This window comes from Lycorma delicatula, chromosome 6 (genome assembly GCF_047948215.1).
Source record: "Lycorma delicatula isolate Av1 chromosome 6, ASM4794821v1, whole genome shotgun sequence".
NCBI classification, from domain to species: Eukaryota; Metazoa; Arthropoda; class Insecta; order Hemiptera; family Fulgoridae; genus Lycorma; species Lycorma delicatula.
This window is the reverse complement of record NC_134460.1, coordinates 125,765,789-125,785,493: the sequence shown is the minus strand read 5'-3', so window position 1 is coordinate 125,785,493 and position 19,705 is coordinate 125,765,789. Positions and strand designations below refer to the sequence as shown.

Below are 19,705 nucleotides of genomic sequence, written 5' to 3'. Positions count from 1 at the left end.
CTTATTCATGAAGAAGAACTTTTTATTGTAAACCAATATTAAAATTAACCGTTATTATCATAAATAGACTAATATTAGCATTGTAATATTGGTCTATTGCAATGGGTAAAGAGGGACTTAAATAGTATTACTACAATTTCATCCTTGTGTAAAATATTATTTAGGTCCACTCTAGAATATTGTTCTGTTATCTAGAATAGTGGAAGAATTACCAATCTGATTAATTCTGTTCAGTAGAAATTTGTAATTTTCCTCAACTTGAGAGGATTGATCATGAAGAATATCAATCCATTGTGGAGAGTTGGTATCTGCACTCTGGTGTAGTCATAGGAACACCACTGATTTATAGTATTTTTTTCAAGCTCATAAATGCCTTCATCTCATCTCAGGAGATATTTCTTCAGTTTTTTAAAAACTCTCTCTGGGACATTTTTGGCATTTTGAGATTTCTATTTATAAATAACATTCATACTGTAACATATTGCAATGATCAACACAATAGAAGAGATTGATATCTTTTGAGATCATTTGTCATCCCTGAAAAAAATATTAATGTGACTAATGAGAGTCAAAAGAATTTTGATTTCTTGATTTGAATATGAAGGTAAAAAGATTGTGTGCATGCATGTCCTTCTGCGCAGTAATTGTAGTAGTAGTAGTAGTAGTAGTAGTAGTTGTTATAGTAAAAAAGATCTTATTAATTTATTATGTAGATCTTAATAAATGAATAAAAATATCTTATCACTTTTTGCATTTGATCATAGATTTCATGTTTTGATAGCCTAAGTTTGAAAATTAAAAAAAAATCTGGCTAACACAGCCAACTTTCTAATTCAGCCATTTCTATATTATAGCAGATTAAATTTCTTGTTCATTTATTATTTGATGGTTTATCATTGTCTGTGAATTTAATTTTGTCATATATTTAAAATCTTTTTTTAATCTATTATTATTACAAGGTATGATTGGAAGTTTAATAACTGGGCTTGTAATTTCAAAATGGCACTGCTTTAGGCTATTGTGATTGATCTCCTTCAAAGTAGCCCCCTTCTAATTGAACACATCAACTCCAACGGTGTTTCCACTTTTGTAAGCATTCCAAGAAGAAACTTTCTTTCTTAAAGGTATTAGAACCCTCTCTGAATTTGCCTGGATGTCTTCAGTTGAGTCAGATAGGCTCCTTTTCAGCGAAAATTTTAATTTAAGAAACAGGTAGAAGTCAGCAGGGCTGAATCAGGCAAATAACTGGGTTGTGGAAGTACAGGAATTTGGAATTTGGCCAAAAATTCCCTTGTTGAGAACACAAAATGAGTGATGATGAATTGTCGTGTTGGAGGATGATGACAGTCAAAAATAATTTTGCCAGGTCTTTCCTTCTGTACATTTTCGCAAAAATACTTAGGACACTTTTATAAAGGCCTCTAGGTTGACTATCTGCCTAGAAGGCAGATAGTCAATGCATGATCCACAATATCCATAGAATCAAAGAAAACCACCAATGTTGTCTTGATATTCGACTGATTTTGTCACCCTTTTTTTCATCATGGCAAACTTTTACCAACACACTGCAATGAATGTGTCTTTGTTTTTGGGATAACCCATCCATAAACCCCATGATATTTATAAATCTAGGTCAGTTTTGGTCCCATTAATCAGTTCTTAGGACACAAGTTTGTGTTGTTTCTGCTGGTCGGACAACAATTTTAAAATGAATTTTGCAGACATTTGACACATGTTCAGTTAAAAGTGACTGAACCACGTAGAAACTTTAATTAAGTTTATCAGTCATCTACTTAATTATAAGTCTACGGTATGAAATCCGAACTTTTGGATTTCACAATAAATCATGAACTTACATAATATTTTCATTGGTTTGTGAAGTGGATGGCCAGCTGGACAGAGGGGGTCATCTTTGACTGATTCCTGACCCTCTTTTATCTGTTTTAAACCAGATAGAAATATTTTGCTGGCTTAGACATTTATCCCTGAAAACTTGTTTTAGGAGTTCATAAATTTCGTAAAATAAAAGCTGATTTCCTGGTTTTCAAACAAAATTTGACACAGACTTGTTATGTTTTCTCATCATTTTGTGAAATCAATGAACTGAGAACCAAAAAACACATCTTCACTCACCTGAATGCCACTATCTACTGAACAGACATCATGGTGATCTTTTCAGCAAGATTCAAGGACAAAACAAGCTTCCCCTTACACTCCCGCGAGCAAACCTAGCCCCTCATATTGAGCAGTGGCTGCATCTGTCATAAAACTTCCAATCACACCTTTTATTTTTGTTTATCATTGTTGTTTAAGTGTTTAAAATTATTTTCTGAATTTATTATTTTTTGCTGGTTGAAAATTTTCATTTTGAATTTCTATTTTGTAATATATTTAGATTGATATGTTTTAATATTTATTGACCATTATATTTTTCGTTTCATATATATTTTTTTTTATTGTAGGTTAAGATTTTATTGATATATATTTATCTTTAAATATTTTATTTAAATTGTATGCTCTAATATTATTAAATGTTTTTATTATTACATTAATAACTGGAAATCATATCTGTATTTTACTTTTTATTATATGTTGTAATTAACAATGTAGACTGAATATAATATGTAAGAACTGGAACTAGACTTATTTCAATTGATGTATTCTAACTTGATTATTCTTAATAAGTGGTTTATTCTGTATTATAGTTTATGTTGATGACTAATGTATATTAACTCTTCTTCTTACAACTTTTGCAATATAAAACTACTAAATGATAGTCAATATTAATGACAGCTACTGGGTATATCTTGCTCAAAGTGTCTGGATAAATAATATAATTTATTGTCTACATGAAATTTTCTTAAATCCTCTTCATCTTTTTTTTTTTTAATTTTTAATATGGATATTAGGAGTTTATTGTTTGGTACAAAGTTCTTAAAGCTTTTCTTTTGTCTAATCCACAATCCCTAACTCTTCTGCCTTCTTATTATTCACTTATAGTGGTGTTCCAGACTCCCATCAATGTTATTAGATTTTACATTCTTGACTAAATCATATATTTCTGCATTTATTTTTATCTTCTGCTGAATATATTGACATATTGGCTTATAACTGTGATGTCTTTCTATTGATTTGCACTTCAATTATCTTTTCTTTCGTATTAATCTACTTACTAATTGTTCTTTCAGTATAATACATTATTCTATTGAATCTATATTTATATCAGCATACCTTCCAGCAGAGGCATGGTTGAATGGTTATAGTAAGTACCTATGTAAATATGCCTTATAACTTGTGTTCAGGAAACCTTAATTTATATGGTTAATTTTTATTTCTATATTAATTTTTTTTTAAGAAAGCAATATTTTTTGCAGCTTATATTAAATCAGAACAACACAAAATAATAGGAAAAGTAATTTGCTTCTCCCAACTTGGGAAAACTACTCCCTTCATCTCTCAAGGGATTGTGGATAGATGAATGCTTACTCCTTTGGAAGGCCTTTGGGTTGTTTGTCTTGTACTGCAGTTCCTCCATAAATAGAAAACCTTTATCACCATCCACCTGTCCTTCATATCCATAATTTCATTATTCCCGTTGTGGGTTCTGTTGATGTAGGTCAGGCCCTGTGCAATAGTTCCAGTAGTATGAAATAAGCCTAATGAAGTGTGTTTAAAGTAAAACTGGTTCTTTTAATCCCTCTGAAAATACAAAGATTGTCCTAAGTTATTTATATGCTTGCTTACTGTTTCTTATCTTTACAATACTTTGCCTCTCTGACAATGAATTTCATTGGCCCTAGTATCTTCATGTACAGAAATGGATCTTGAAATGGTTGCATTCAGTCAGCAGGGTGTTCTTTTAATCTGACTGTGAATAGTGTACTACATAACTGTAATGAGTCATAATCAATTTGGTGTTGTAATATTACTATGCACCCAAATTAAATAACAAGGTGTATCATAACGTTCTCAGACTACCTGTAATGTGCCAGCAGATGACAACACAGGATTACACAAGCAGTAAGCCTAACCTCTAAACTTTACAATACAGTTTTCCAAGTGACATTTCTGTATTTGTATTGGAAGTTGTTAAACTAGTGTTTTTGTGATTAGATGCACGTGATAGTCTGTGATTATACTGTAAAATCTCCTTATTCGCGGGGGTTCGAGACTGTAAAATTGCTGCACATACAGAAAATCGCAAATATAGAATGAAACTAATACTCATTTAAGAAAGAATGGTTAGGTTCTACGTAAAATAATTTAAAAAAATCATGTGTACTTAGGGCGATATTATTGATGAAACACAGAGGCAACATCAATTATAAGCACTGGTTCAGTGCAGGACATAGGTACACTACACAGAAAATATTTAACAAATAGTATATTTCTTAATTTACTCATAAGCACTTAACTGAACTGTTTGATTTAAAAACTTTCTACAGTATGTACTGTATTAGAAAACAGTATTACATATTCAAATGAAGTGCTGTACAAGCACTACAGTACTATTTATACTAAAAGTAAAATTACTGTAAAGGAAATTTACAAAACTAACTAAAGTATTTCAGACTGCATTTACAAAAAATTGTAATTTTTCCTTGTCTTGCTCTTTTTTTTTAAATCTGTGTGAAGTTCTGTGTATTCTTGCATGGCATTTTCAATTTTGCACTTAAGATTAAGTTTCTATTCAAAGGTGGATCAGCATCTATAAAAAAACTGGATAAGATCATGGGATAGTTTAATGCTTTTGGTAAGTGTTTTGACATTAACTGTTTTCCAGGGATTATATCTTCTACCTCTTCATGTTCATACTCTACCTGTGCCATTAAATCTTTTAATATTTTTATTTTTTAATGTCGCTACATAATGTAATGTACATGAATATTGAAAATTTTAGCCGTAAATATAGGAAAGTTTTACAAAACGAATATAGGAAGCGGATATAGGAAAGCGGTACAAAATATTGCACTGCAAATAACAAAATCGCGAATACGTGAAGCACGAATAAGGAGATTTCATTGTACTATAAATAAGAATTTGGTACAAAGAGGCATTGTGAAATTTTGCAATGAGCTAGAAAATCGACTATATGGATATTCAAGTTGCTTCTGCAAGCTTACTACAGCGATGAGATAATGGGTTGCACACAATATTTTGATAAGCACGCACGTTTCAAAAGCGAAAGAACATTGCAGGAGGACAAGCAATCTGGAAGTCCTTCCACTATCATTGTTTATTAAATGTGGAAATGAATTCACTGTGAATTCATTTACAGCCAGGTCATGCCATCAGTAGACAATTTTATTACCAAGTTCTGAGGCATTTGAGGAAGAACATTCTATAAAAGTGACTGGATATGGTGCACGAAGAACTGAATTCTCCGTGGTGACATTGCACCCTGTCATTAAGCCTCCTTGTTTGTAATTTTCTTGAAAGAATGACATGTTATCGCTTCTACACTCCCATTACTCACCGGATTTAGCTCATGCGGACTTTTTCATTTCCCTTAAAGGTGACAATGCAGCTGAAAGTTGCAGCTTTAACAGCACAAACTGCAGGTTTTTGTTGACTCACTTACAAAAGGCTGCATTCAAGAAATTGCTGGAATGCTGGGACCAGTGCAGCACAGCACATATTTGCAATACTTACTCTCAGGATATGCCTTATGTAAGAGAATGTCTGATTGAAGATATTTATGTTAAATTTGTATTAGTGTTATGATTGTTTGCTTTTTTACCACCAATATAAATTGTACTTTGCACTAAATATCAGTATTATTAAATTTGTTCTGAAATGGTTTTTTTTTTCTAATGTATGTAATTTTATTTTGTGAAGCTAGAATAAGAAATTACAAAACTACTATTGATTTGCAATTTTCTGAAAATTAATTTAATAAAATACATCGCTTTTCAGTTATTGTTTGTTTCAGTGATGACCCATCTCTTGGTCCATGGATTGTACCAGTTGATCGATCTATCAGTGATAAATTCTTGGAATATTGTCCAGATCATAAGTTAAGAAATAAACTGTGGTGCTATAGAAACAAAGTTGCTTCACCTGTGTTAGAGGATTCAGCACTTCAAAATAGTACAAGTTTAGAGAAAATACGTCTTTTAAGGTACTATTAATTAAAAGTTTATATTTGATGCAGTATTTTAGTATCTCCTTATTTCTTAGTTAAATAATACTGTTACACCTATAAATAAGCAAGCTTTTTTATTGTTATTTATTTATAAGTTTTATGTATAATAGTAACTCTTTCAAGTGCAGGGTCCAAACAGAGCTTTACCTATGTTGCAGCTGCTTCTCTAGGCTTTTCCCTGTTTAAACATTATTTTCCTCCTGCCATCTATAATTAGCCATCATCTATCTACCTTTTATAATTTTTGAATTCTAAAGATAAAAGATAAAATCTATAAAATTGTAAAAAAAAAATGTTAAATTAAATGTATTTTTAATCCCTTTGGAAAATAGACAAAAAATCCAAAACTATACCTAATTTTTGTAATACGAATGGGGTTCAAAAGTATAGGTTTCAGAAATATCAGCTGTGTGATGGGTACTGGAATTCTATCAACTCATTGGATTTTAACTCTTTGAGACATTATATGAAATTCATCATTTTAGCAGTGTTTAAAGTTTCAGTAGTTTACGTTTATTTTGTATGATAGTGTAATTTTATACATATAATATTTGAACTGCCTGTGAAAAAAATTGTGGAATAATAAATTATGTTAATACCATTGAGTAGTTCTTTGAGGCAGACTATTTCACACATTCTTTGAGTGGCATATTCTTGATTTCAGTTATTGATTCATTGCAGTCTACTTTGTGCTGATTGTTCAAAAGGAATTTCATAAATTTTAAGTTCGTTTGTATGATTACCTAGTAATAGTATTGGTTATTATTTATAATTTGTTATGTGAAAATTTAGATTAACTATTATTGAGTTTATTCAATTATGAAATAAAATTTTTTTTTGTTTTAATATTTTAAATCCTTAAACTAGGACAGCTTGAAGTTTCACCACTATGGTGCAATTAGTTTATAGAAATTTCACATAAATTCATTACCATAGAATAATATAAAATTTATTTCAATTAAGGTAAGCGAGTGAGTCTTATGATAAGCAGGAGGCTTTAAAATTTTGTTTAATTTAAATTACAACTGCAAATTAATCACATCCTTTCTAAAATAAATGTGTAAAATCAGTTTTATAAATTTCCTTAATTATAAGATTTGGTTTGGATATGATCTTGAATTAATTTCCATACCTCTTTTTATTGTAAACAAAAGATTAGAATTATATTAATAATAATAATTTTTAAAAAAGAAAAGAAAATAGCTTAAGTGCATTAAAAATTATTTTTATTCCTTGAAATATTAGATATAATATAAAAATATAATTATGCTGGAAAACAAAACACAATCAAATAGAAAACAATACATGTAATCAGTACTTTACACATGCTCAGTATTTTATCACCAAGTTATAATAACCTAAGATAAATGAAAATCTAAATTTAATAAAATAAATCACACTAGGAGTTGTAACAGAAAGAATTAATGCAAATTTACATATACAGATAAAATAAAATTAACAACATTAAAAAAAAAACAAAGTAATACTGTTTATATTTCTTTAAATTATAATCTTAAATATATTTTTAAAAGATATTTAAGTAACTATAAAGTTACTTTTAAAACTAATAGTAACTAATGAAATAATTAATAACAATAAATCTAATTCTAATATTTATAATAAAGCAGATATCTATAAAGTAGAATACAAAGAGCAAAATTAAAAATAAGTCCACATAAGAAAGATAAATGGAAAGAAAGTTTATAAAACGTTATCAAACCATTTATAACCATAAATATAATAAACAAAAAATGAATTGTGCTGATAAGCACATATTTTTAATCCAAAAAAAATGTTACTTTTAGAAATTAATAATGAGGAGGTTTAGTTTTTTTAGTTCCTCAGAATTAAAAAAATACACATAACATAAACAGCGATGAAAATAAAATGAATGAACAAGTCAAATGTGAAAATTATGATTGGCTTAGAGAAATATTAAATCTATTGTAAATTATTCAAAAATTTATTATTTTGAATACATTTAAATATGATCCCAAAACAGTAATTTCATTAACTAGCAGCAGATTAAAATAGCAATAGAATAATTCATTTTATTTTAATAATTGAGATAGTAAATGTCTTTGCAGTTGAAAATATTTAATTGGTTAGTGTTTAATTGTGCATTATTTTATCCACTTGAAGCATTAAATTTAATATTTTGTGCAGTAATATTTAGGTTTTATGCTTTATACTAATCATAATGATGACCATTAAAGCTGCTATTTTGCAAGTAGTATTTTTTGTTTTGTGCATTATATTAGCAGAAACACAAAAATATTGCAAGTGGAATGACATTTTACATTTTTTGCATTGTACTAATTTAAAATAATTAAGTATAAAAAGTAATAAAAAACAAGATATTCTTGTAATGAAATCAACATTTTACTTATTAATAAAAGTTCAGCTTAGTTTGTAAACACAACCTGAATGACTAATAAAAGATAAATTTTGTTAGTAGGATTTTAAAAATTTAATTATTGTATATTAAGGGTTTCTTCGCTATACATGGTTGACCATGTCTTCTTTTCCTCCAATTTTCAGATTTTTTGCCCTGGCTGCAGATTTACGTACTTAAACCTTATAGCAAGTCCTAGAATATGCTTACATACTTATATATATATATATATATATATATATATATATATATATATATATATATATATATAATATGCTTAACATACTTTTTAAGAATGATGGACAAGTCCAATGTCCTTTATGCCAGTCTTATCTCCTTTAGCGAAGTACAATCTTTAAAAAAGATGGATTTCTTTTCATATAATCATCAAAATTTTTAACATCTACATCATTAGACTGTTCGTATCAACACCTAAATTGTCTCAATTTGGAATCAAGTATTCTTTTTATATATCATTTGAAATCAACTTTTCTTTTTTTTTGAAAAAAAAAAAATTGAAAATTGTCAGTTTCTTTCTTGTTCAACTGTGGCCACTGGTAAGTGCCGATCCAGAGTTTTGTTTTCTATGTAAAAACGGTGTTAATTACCTTTTAGAATAACTTGTACATCTATAATAAGATAACAAAAACATATCAGTAGTAGCCTTTCTCACAGTGTGCATTCATATTTTAAAACGTGGTTTGTTGGATATGAAGTGAAGAAGCTTGAATGGATCGGCTGAAATGGATGTGTTAATTCCTTCCTTTGTTAAATCTAATGCATATTTATTAGTTTTAAGGAATATGTGTGTTTTTCATAATGTGTATTATTTTCTTTTCTAAAGACTACATTGATAAAGTTATCAGTAATATTATTTTCTAATGTTATTATTAGAGATCTATTATTATCTATATTTTGTTTCACAAAAGCATGCAGCAAACCAAGACATAACAGTATGAAAATTCTAATTTAATTTAACTTACCATAGTCCATCCAAGAAAAAAACACTTATTACTTTTAACATAAAAATGAATTAAAAATAACTTATAATACAAAAATTATGATAAAATTATATATTTTTATCTTATAAATAAAAATTTTAAGAAAGTACATTACTATTATATTAAAATCTCATCAAGTAAAGCGGAAAAAAATATTTGTTACCTCATCATATTTCTTCAATACCAATAAGCTACTGTCTGTTGAACTATCATCGTTTCCCAAATTTATCACAATATCTTCAATAATATTTTCTCACAAACTGTCTGCTTCCATGATCTTTTTCTTCTTTAATTACATGTTGAATATAATTTTTCTAAACATTTGCATCTACGCTGTCTATAAATAGATTTTTTGCTTCATCTAATGTTGTGTTATTATTCCTAATGTAGACTTCGACTATGCCCATATCGATTCTATCTGGTTAAAATTGCAATGGTATGGAGGAAGACATAATAACAATACTTAATTTTACAATTTAATCTACTTTATAATGAATTTATTTTTAACTGATTTTAGTAATCTAAGTACCATTTTTAACATGTCTTCAGTGTACACAATTTTCTTTGACTTTATCCATTTTGCAGTTTCTGATTTTTGGATTGAAGTGTTCGGAATTTTTTCAATTTTTAGCCAATAGTACGACGCATTAACCATTACTATCACAGATCCTTCAGCGACAATTTCAACAGTTTTTTAAACCACTGCATAAAATTGTCACCATTCATTTTATCGTGATATTCTTCAGATTTGGGATATGCATAAAGTACCATTCAAAAACCTATTTTCACTTCGTTTACCTTTACATTGTTTACCTTTTCACTTGCTTTGACAAAGCTTTCATAAAAGTTTCTTTTGCGCTCTTTATTTCTTTATTCACTCATACCTTTTCCCGTACATGTCCTGCATTAACCCAAATTTCATGTAGATAATAAATTGTTTTACCCTCTTCACAAAATCACTTAATTTCTCTTAAATATTTTCTACACCATGAAGTAATTCTCTACTCTCGTGTTCAGTCAATAAAGAATTATTTTTTCTGGACATGAAACGGGAATTCGTTGATTTTAAAACACGATTAACGCACTAGAAAAATTTGGCAGTTCAGAATCAGTATTCATGGCATTTAGTATTTTGTTCAAGTTAGGAAGCTTGTTATTGAAATAAAACCAATGAATCTTTTTTCTGATAGTGGTTTTAGTAAAGTTGTCCATCTTTTCAATTGTTTTCATTTACTTTGGAGTCTTTCAGGGTTAACATGTTTACCATCAATTTTACATTTCTTTATTAAAAAGTATTCTTTCACTAACAACTGTTGCAGTACTAGCTTTCTGAGCAATGTCTCTGACTGTAGTTTCAGGGTTATCTTGTTTTAAGTTTATATATATGTTGCTGATATTTTCTTTTTTTTTGGAGCTATGTAAGGATTTTCCTGGCTTATGTTTATCGGCAGAATTGTTAATCATTGTTAAAACCTGATTGGCACAAAAACACAGGATAAATTAAAATTAATGAAAATAACACTGAATAAAATTATTATAAAAATAAACTTTCTTTCTTTTTCCTGTTTAGCCTCTTGGAATTACCGTTCAGATATTACTTCAGAGGATGAATGAGGATGATATGTATTAGTGTAGATGAAGTGTAGTATTGTACAGCCTCAATTCGACCATTCCTGAGATGTGTGGTTAATTGAAATTCAACCACCAAAGAACACCAGTATCCATGATCTAGTATTATAAAAATAAACAATAAAAATATATTTATGGAACATTTCAATTTATGGAACAACATAGATTAAAGTACTTTTTGACTGAACTGAACCATTACAAATAATTTTATCATTATTAAACATCAAAAAGCACTCAACAAAATTTTTAATTGCTTATTATTGGGATGTCATAGCACCAGACAAATGATAGCTTACAGTAGATTATTATACACTTAAAGCAATTATTATATTTGCTCGCTAGAGTGACAAAATGATTCAGTCTAAACTAATGAAATATTATTCATACATGCTAAATTCTTATATCTTCTGCACCATTTCCTAAGATGGACTATAAGTTCTTTTTTTCCCGTTGTAAATTTTATATTTAATATTTTATCGTTTTACATTTTATTAAAAATAGCTTATGTCCAAATTGAACTGTTTTTAAACTTACTCTTTTCAAAAAGATCTGTTTTAAAGAAGTAGATATTGTCATCAAAGTACTCAATGCAAATTACTAAAAAAAAAGCTGTAAGCAAAAAAATGTTCAATTAATTTTACAAAATTTATTATTTTCTATTACAAGATGGAATTTTGTTTCTTTCTCCAGATTTATTTTTATTGCTACGTAAGAAATAGGATTTCCATTATTTATTTATTTTTTTTTCAATAACAAAATCTAAATTTAGTTTCCAATTATTCCAGTTGTATTGTCTGTTCTGTTATGACTTTTTTTTGTTGATTTTGGGTTGCCTTATTTTGCTAACAATATTTCTAAGGAATTCCATTTTAACCTCTTGAGTTTGTAACTTTTTTTATAGTATTAATATTTCCAACTGTAAGTAACATAGTTTGTTTCACTTATAGGGGGTATCTGACTAGCCCTTAATGGTAAAATTTGGTCCCTTTTTGATGTTACTCATTATATCTTTATTTGATTTGTTTTTTCTAGAGATTATACTATCCAGATTTGTGAATTCTTTCACTTCTCATTTGTTATCATTTAAAATAAAATTTCATTGTAATTGCTGTTAACTGTCATAACAGTTTTTTCTTTTATTTTTCTCAATTTTTTTTTTAAGCTAAAAGTTTTGATGAAGTATATGCCTGTTATTTAACTCTTGTTATATTTAATTAATGTAAATTAAAACAAAAACCAGGTTCCTAGGTCCCAGTTATATATACTTCACTCTTACAAACAAGGATTGATATTATATATTATATTTTACGTTATTTTATTTTTATTACAGGAGATATTTTTTTAGTAGTGGCTATTTTCATTAGTGTTATCCAATTTTAATTAAATTTACAATTTCATTCAAAACAATGTTTGTTGGATCTACTATTAATCAAAGTAGGCAAAGAAAAAATTCATTCTGACATAAGCAAAAAATATTTGCTACTTGTCACTATTTCCCACATAGGATGAAAATGTTTAAATACAAATATTTTCTTGTCTATGAAGATTTTATCTGAGGAATTTAAAAGTTCAGTGGAGACATGTGTTAAAGATATTTAATATATGAAGTGTTTTTTATAGCATGTGAAAGAATATAAGCTGATACATCTGTTTGTTTGTATTTTTTATTTGTATATTTAAATGTAAAATAAAGGTGCTAATATTTAGGAGTTTCTAAAAATCATTAATATTAACTCTTCTAGTTGGGTATCAAGTGTGTTTTAGCTTGAAGATGGTTGATGAAAATTAAACTGCTGATTAACTTATTATGTAGATACATGTTTGCCCATATATACACACACACACACGTGCGTGTGCTATACTTTTACAGTAAAGATAAAATATATGTTTTATGCATAATCATAATCGTCTATATTTTCTATAAGGGCACAGCAGGCAGAACTTCTGGGATATCCAAATTATGCATCAATGTCAATGGAAACTAAGATGGCAGGTTCCTTAGAAAATACTTTAGCAGTTTTAGAATCTTTAAGGCAGAGTGGTGAGTGTTTCATCTTAATTTTCATTATTTTTCCCTCATAACAAAAATTATTTTATTTGAAATTTTGCAATTTTAATGATTAATATGAAGGAATTGTCTTTTTAGAGTACTATTTTTAGAGATGAAAAATATGCTTTGATTATTGTTGATAAGCAAGCATTGTAAAATAATCAGGGGCTAGCAAAAGAAGGCACCTGTATTTAGTAGTATTGTGGTTTTATAACCACATGTAACCTATGATTAGGAAAAAACTTAACATATATCAAATGAAGGATTTGGGATTTTATTTTATTTTTTAAGCAGTATTAAACTGCAAGAAAAACATCATTTACATTCGCAGAAATACTTAGGAAATGTTTTTTTTTTAATATGTGCAAATTCTGAGATCTGTAATTCTGACAAAAATAGTTCTTTTAATGTTTAGTTAAAATATGTACTTTTTATCTTTTTACTCTCATCTTGTTTCGGTAATTATCTCAGTGTCAGTGAGCATTTAATAATAATTGTTAAAATCTGCTATATTTATGTAAAAGTGACCTTTGAATGGCAGTAATTAGTTTTATAACAAATTAAAAAATGTCATTGTGTCTTAAAATGGATGAAAAAAGTGTGAAATCAAAGAAACAAGAAATATGTTTAAAATATTTAAGTTTATCTATTGCTGGTGTAGCACACATGAAGATAGTACAGTCACTGCCTAATTTTAAAAATGTTAACTTGTTTTATAAGCTAACTATTCATTTGTTGTTGCAGAATGAGCTAATTCTAAGAATTATTGTTGTTGAAATTATTGCTATTATTTTTGTTTACTTCCTTTATAATTGATCATTTCTATTCTATTTTATCTACACTATGTTCGCACATTTGCAAATTGTATATATATAATATTTGGTATTTTGATATCCAATTTATATGTAAATAAAGATTTAGACTGTATTAGAAAATTTGTTGCCAATATTTACTTTTTAAGTATTGGTTTAAAATAGTCAAAAAATGAATCCTGATTCTTCAATCTCTGAATTGATTTCTTTATTTTGTGCAAACGGTGACATTACAAACATATCATTACAATGACATGAGAATGTAAAAATGTAATGATTTGATTATTTATCCATGACTCACTGGAGTCAAAGCAAAATTAATTAATTTAAAACATTATTCTATATAATAAACATTTTTCAATAATTAATTTATGTTACCGTTCCAGATGAATTATACAAAACTGTAGTAGCTGTTTTGGTAAATGTAATTGTCATTCTTATTAAAATTATATATAACTAAGATATCTGTTTTAGTTTGTACCATTACAAAGCATTTATTGGTGCCTTTGGTAAAGTTATGCTTTATATTTTATGGGCTACTGAATAAAACATTAAGTAATACTTAACATTACTTTATTTTTTGAAGTACGTAGTATTCAGACATAATTTCAAGGATTCAAAATTAATTTGTTTTCTTTAGAAACTGAAATGGAATATAAATGTATCACATAAATCTATAAATATGTCCTGCACTATTGTACAATATGTATTCATAAATATCTCAGCGTTCATTTAACTTTTAAGAAAATGGTTTTTCCTAAACTTTAAGAACCCTACTTCACAGAAAATTTTGTTTCTGTCTTTTTGATATTTATATATTTCAATTTGCAATAAGCAAGCAAAGTGTAGTAGGGATATAACAGAAATCTTGCGATGTGAAAAACTGTGCCAGTTATTATTCATAGATGGTATTATGTTAGTTATTATTGATTATTAATTTATTGTGAAGGATTTTTAATTAAATTAAAAATAAATGTGTTCTTCTTTGGAATAAGTTATCCATGTAATTTGTTGTGTTTAACAATATTTTCTAGTATTCTGTGTTTGCTAACAATACTCTGCTGTGATAAAATCATAATTAAGCATGTACACAAGATGTAAGCCTTGTACCATTGTACAAGGTTAATTGTAAGTATACTTGTAGTTGGTTAATTAATGTAGCCTCTATACATTAATCTGTTGTTTAACACTATCTATTTCAGTCTTTCTTGTGTTTATAATACATATTTGTGACACCTGTGGTTCAAGAGGTACCAGTCAGAGTTACCTTATATTAGGGTGGCAGTTTCAGTACAAAACAGGAAGTTCTTCTGTTATAAACAGAGTGAAAGAGTTATTTACAGAGACTGATATTAGAATTTCACTGGGCTTTAAATGATGATGGATAAGATGTATTTGATGCAACGAAGATAACTTGGGGAATCATTCCCCTTTATATAATTCTTGGTAAGTTTGTTAAGGGATGGTTGTTAGTTTTCGGAATGGCTATCCTATTTTTTGGCCAGTTGCTTACAATAGTTGCTGTGTGGAACTTAATAGATAGTAAGTTTTTAATAATGAGATATTTCTAAATTAATAGTTATTTACCTTTGTTTTCAGCATGGCCAGTCTATTTAAAAGAAATTGAACAGTTGCAGGAATTTGCTGATAAAAATGGTTTTAATCAAAAACTTCAGATTTCAGACATTCCTTATTGGTCTAGAAAACAAAAAAAAGTACTTTATAAGTAAGTGTAAACAATCTATAATATTTTTCTGTTTTTTCCATTATAATTATGTATTTATGTACCAAGTTTGAGACATGTATTAAAGTCCGTACTTTTCATCACAACCAAAATTCATATAATTTTTGTTGAGAATTAAATACTGTGGATAATCTTGTTACTAAAAGGTTAACATTAATTTTTTAGAAAAATTAATATTTTTTTATATTTGGAAAATAATTTTGTTATAGGATTTAGAATTCCTTTCCCCTCATGTGTAATAAGTTTGTTACTGTAGTACAGAGTTGTCAGAGATGAGAAAAAACAATGCTAATGCCTTCTGGGTATGTTGTTATACTAGGTAATAACATATTTAGATAAAAATGTTTCTTTCATTAATTAACATGATGAAACATAATCATACTTGCAAAAATGATGAAATTTTTCCAGAAGAAGAATTTACTTCCTGGAAGATCTATTGAGAGCTAATTATGCAGCTCTTTTTTGTTACAGTTACCAGTAGCAGTGTTGTTAATGGTTTTCAAAATCTTAAAAGGGGTTAGGAAGTACCTTTAATATTTAGTTCAATAATATATTTGATTTCTATTGTGTTTGTTCATGAATGTGTTGTGTCAAATTTTGTGCAGTTGTAAATTTCATTATGGCTGCGATTCGTGTAAAGGACCTGTGGTTCAAGTGTCCCTAGTCATTTTAACTTTCTTAGTAAGAAATAGTATACACTTGTCAGCCATTCTGTTGGTAAACAGAGTAATAATGTCACTTGTAGAACTGAACTCACTTGTATTTTCATAGCCTTGGCAAGCCTATGTGCAACAGTATGCTTAATCAGTGAATAAAGCAACAGAAAATTACTTCATTCTTTAATTTTATTAGTAATCTCAGGCTTATGCCAGCATAAGATGCTTTATCTTGAGAATGGCTATCAGTTTCTGGAGTGATCTATATCTCTGTCAGGTTTCTTACAACGATTTTCGCTGATTCCTAACTAAACAAAAAAATTTGCATGTTATGGTGAATTTCTTTATTTGTGTCCTATTTCTGTGAAATGATGTATTTGGATTATTTTATCAGTGTTTATTTTGTTAGTCTTCTTTATGCATTTTGTTAATTTTTCCTGAAATGCTGACAAATTTGTATGATTGTCGGTTGTTTGGATATATTAGAATTCTCAATTCGATACCGCTAGGAGTGTGTTTAATTTTTCTTTGGCATTTTTATGGTGTAAGAGTGGTTATATGCTGTGAAATAGTTATTATATTGAATACATTACTTATTTTATTGTTGAAAAATTATATTTAATTGTTACATGTAATAATATTTTAACTTTTATTTGCTAATTTACAGTTTTGAAAATGAAGAGCTTCGTGAATATTTTCCATTTGATAAAGTTTTCTCTGGGTTATTACAGCTTTGTGAAAGACTGTTTGGTATCCACATTAAACCTGTTGAAGCAGCCAATACATGGCATCCAGATGTTAAACTTTATTATATATTTGAAAATGATTCGCCAGGACCTGTGGCTGGTTTCTATTTTGATCCATTTCCGAGGTAATGATTTCTTTTGTATGTAAATAATGTATTTGTTATACTAGAATTATTACTACATTTTTCTTTGTGTCAAATAAAAAGGATCTGAGTAAATTGAGAAGAATTTCTACTACTTGTCATTACAAGTAGCAGAAATGAGTAGCATGACTCATTAGTCATTCTACACCGACTTAGTTGTAATCATGTCACACACACTGTATGTATGTATATATATATATATATATATATATATGTATATGTAATTGGTAGAGAAACTTCTAGAAAGAAGAAAGAGATGAAATGACAAAGGGATTCTTTTTAGAAAATATCTGTAGAAAAGCATACAAGGTGTGGACAAATTATTAAACTTCACCATACAAAAGGAGGATCAGGTACTGGTACTGCAGATCAGACACTAGGCTTGGAAATATAAATACTGCCTAGGACCAACAGAGTGACAAGTTTCAGTACAGTGTGTGATAAATTCAGTCTAGTGTACAAGAACATTTTGAGTGAGTGTGCAGTAACAAACGAGGGAAGAGTGCATGAATATTCCATTTTGGACAGTTGTTGAAAACAAGAATTTGTTTGGTGAGTTTGTTGTGGACAGAAGTAATAGTGACATTATTTCTATTCATTTATAAACTGTAAAGTAGTTCTTTTTGTAAACTCTAAAAGTGAATAATTCTTGCATTAAGTGAAATGTTGATTTTTAAATTGTTGTTTTACTGTTAATTCAGTATGTATTAGTTTCTATTATGTAATTAATTTTTATTTATAAAAATGTTTATGTATGCTATTTCATTATCCTTGTTGAACTGCAAACATGCAAATCTTATATGTATATAAATGATGTTGCTTCACTGTTGATCCACTGAACAATGTTTCACACATAATGATTGAAGAATTTATTTAAAGATTTATCATTTTTCATTATTCCTCAGAAGCTTATTAAAAATGAAAAAGGTAAATTTTATTTTCCTTCAATACTGCTATGATTTATCGTCTCTATTTTGTTATCCTGTCCTATATTTTCTTCAGAATGTTATAAAAGTTTGTAGAAATATATCACTTTATTATGGATGAAGAGTTAAACAATTTCAAAGCGTATAGAGATTGTGCATCGTATTAAGATAACTGGAAAAAAATCCGTGCATTGATAATTTGGTCCACTACATTTCCTCAAGTGTTGTCTTTAGGTATTAGTCAGTAATTTTAATTTGTACGATTGTTAGGCTTAATTGTTAAAAATACTATTTTGCTGCATGCTGTAATCTAATGAAACAATAATATGATTTTGTGATACTGCTAGTAGTTTCAGAATAAAAAGATGTAACTCTAATATTTAGGAAATGCATTAGCATATAATAATGGTGTGTACTGATGCAAGATTGTTTATAATTTTATTTGGGAGATTTGATATCACTTTTTTCCTTCTGTGTTCAATACCTGTACCAGAATCAGAGGGTTTTTGTTGAAGGAAAAAACTGAAAACTGTCCCATGTTTTTAGAAATGTTTTATTTACATTGAAAAGTATTCTGTTTATTGTTATTTTTCAGAAACAATTCCACAATACTATATGTAATCTAACATCTTTTTAGTTAATATAAGTATACTTTGATACTTCTCTTCTTTTTGTTTCTAATATACAAGATGTATATTTATAAAAAAGTCATCCAAAATTTTGTTAATGTTCCTATAAGAAAAAAGCTCTTTTAAACATAGGTTCAGAAATTCCTGTTTTATATTTTTAAAATAGAAATCTTTTTCTCCACAATGGATTGAGCTATTTGTATGAAAATTTGTAATCTCTTTTAACTAATATTCTCTACAAAACAAAGAAATATCAATATTTTATTATCATAAATTTCAAAATGTGTCCGATTAATTTTTCATTCTATGATAGCTCAAGAACTTCTAATAATAAAAAGCAACTGCTAGTTTTTTTTAAAATCTGGCTTCAGACACCCAAGTTATAATGGAAAATGTTAGTGTTAGCTTATGCTCAAATTTCAGAATAATGAAATAAAGTGTCAGTTTTGAACAGAGTATAATGAATAATTATAACAATGGGTTATGAATAATCAGTAACATGTTATGATATTGTAGCATGTACTGCAAGTATTGTGATTGTTTTTGAAAAACTTGTCATTACTTTTGTATGAGATTTGTCATAACTATTAAAAAACTGTAAAATTGTTGACATCACGCATTTGATGTACAAAACAACAAATGGATCTATGGCAGAAGCAGTCCACCATCTTTAGTGTAAAGCTTATTCTCAGATGTACAATGTTCATGAAGTCCACTAGCAGTTGTGTTAAATCATTACCTTTGAGCTGTTGACAACAGATTGTGGTAGACCAACGTCTGTCTCCATACCCAATTAGAGGAATAGATTTTAGAAAAAATGGAAGAGGAT

At 28.1% G+C, this 19,705-nt stretch overlaps 1 protein-coding gene across 1 annotated transcript in view; it reads left to right on the top strand.

The window, feature by feature from the left end:
- The window catches only part of LOC142326199 (uncharacterized), a 62,967-nt gene that overhangs the window by 30,205 nt on the left and 13,057 nt on the right, over positions 1 to 19,705 (top strand). The window contains exons 6-9 of the mRNA XM_075368483.1: positions 5,933 to 6,121; positions 13,096 to 13,211; positions 15,632 to 15,758; positions 17,100 to 17,303. Of these exons, the coding sequence (XP_075224598.1) occupies positions 5,933 to 6,121; positions 13,096 to 13,211; positions 15,632 to 15,758; positions 17,100 to 17,303 (636 nt within the window). The remainder of the gene's footprint in view (positions 1 to 5,932; positions 6,122 to 13,095; positions 13,212 to 15,631; positions 15,759 to 17,099; positions 17,304 to 19,705) is intronic.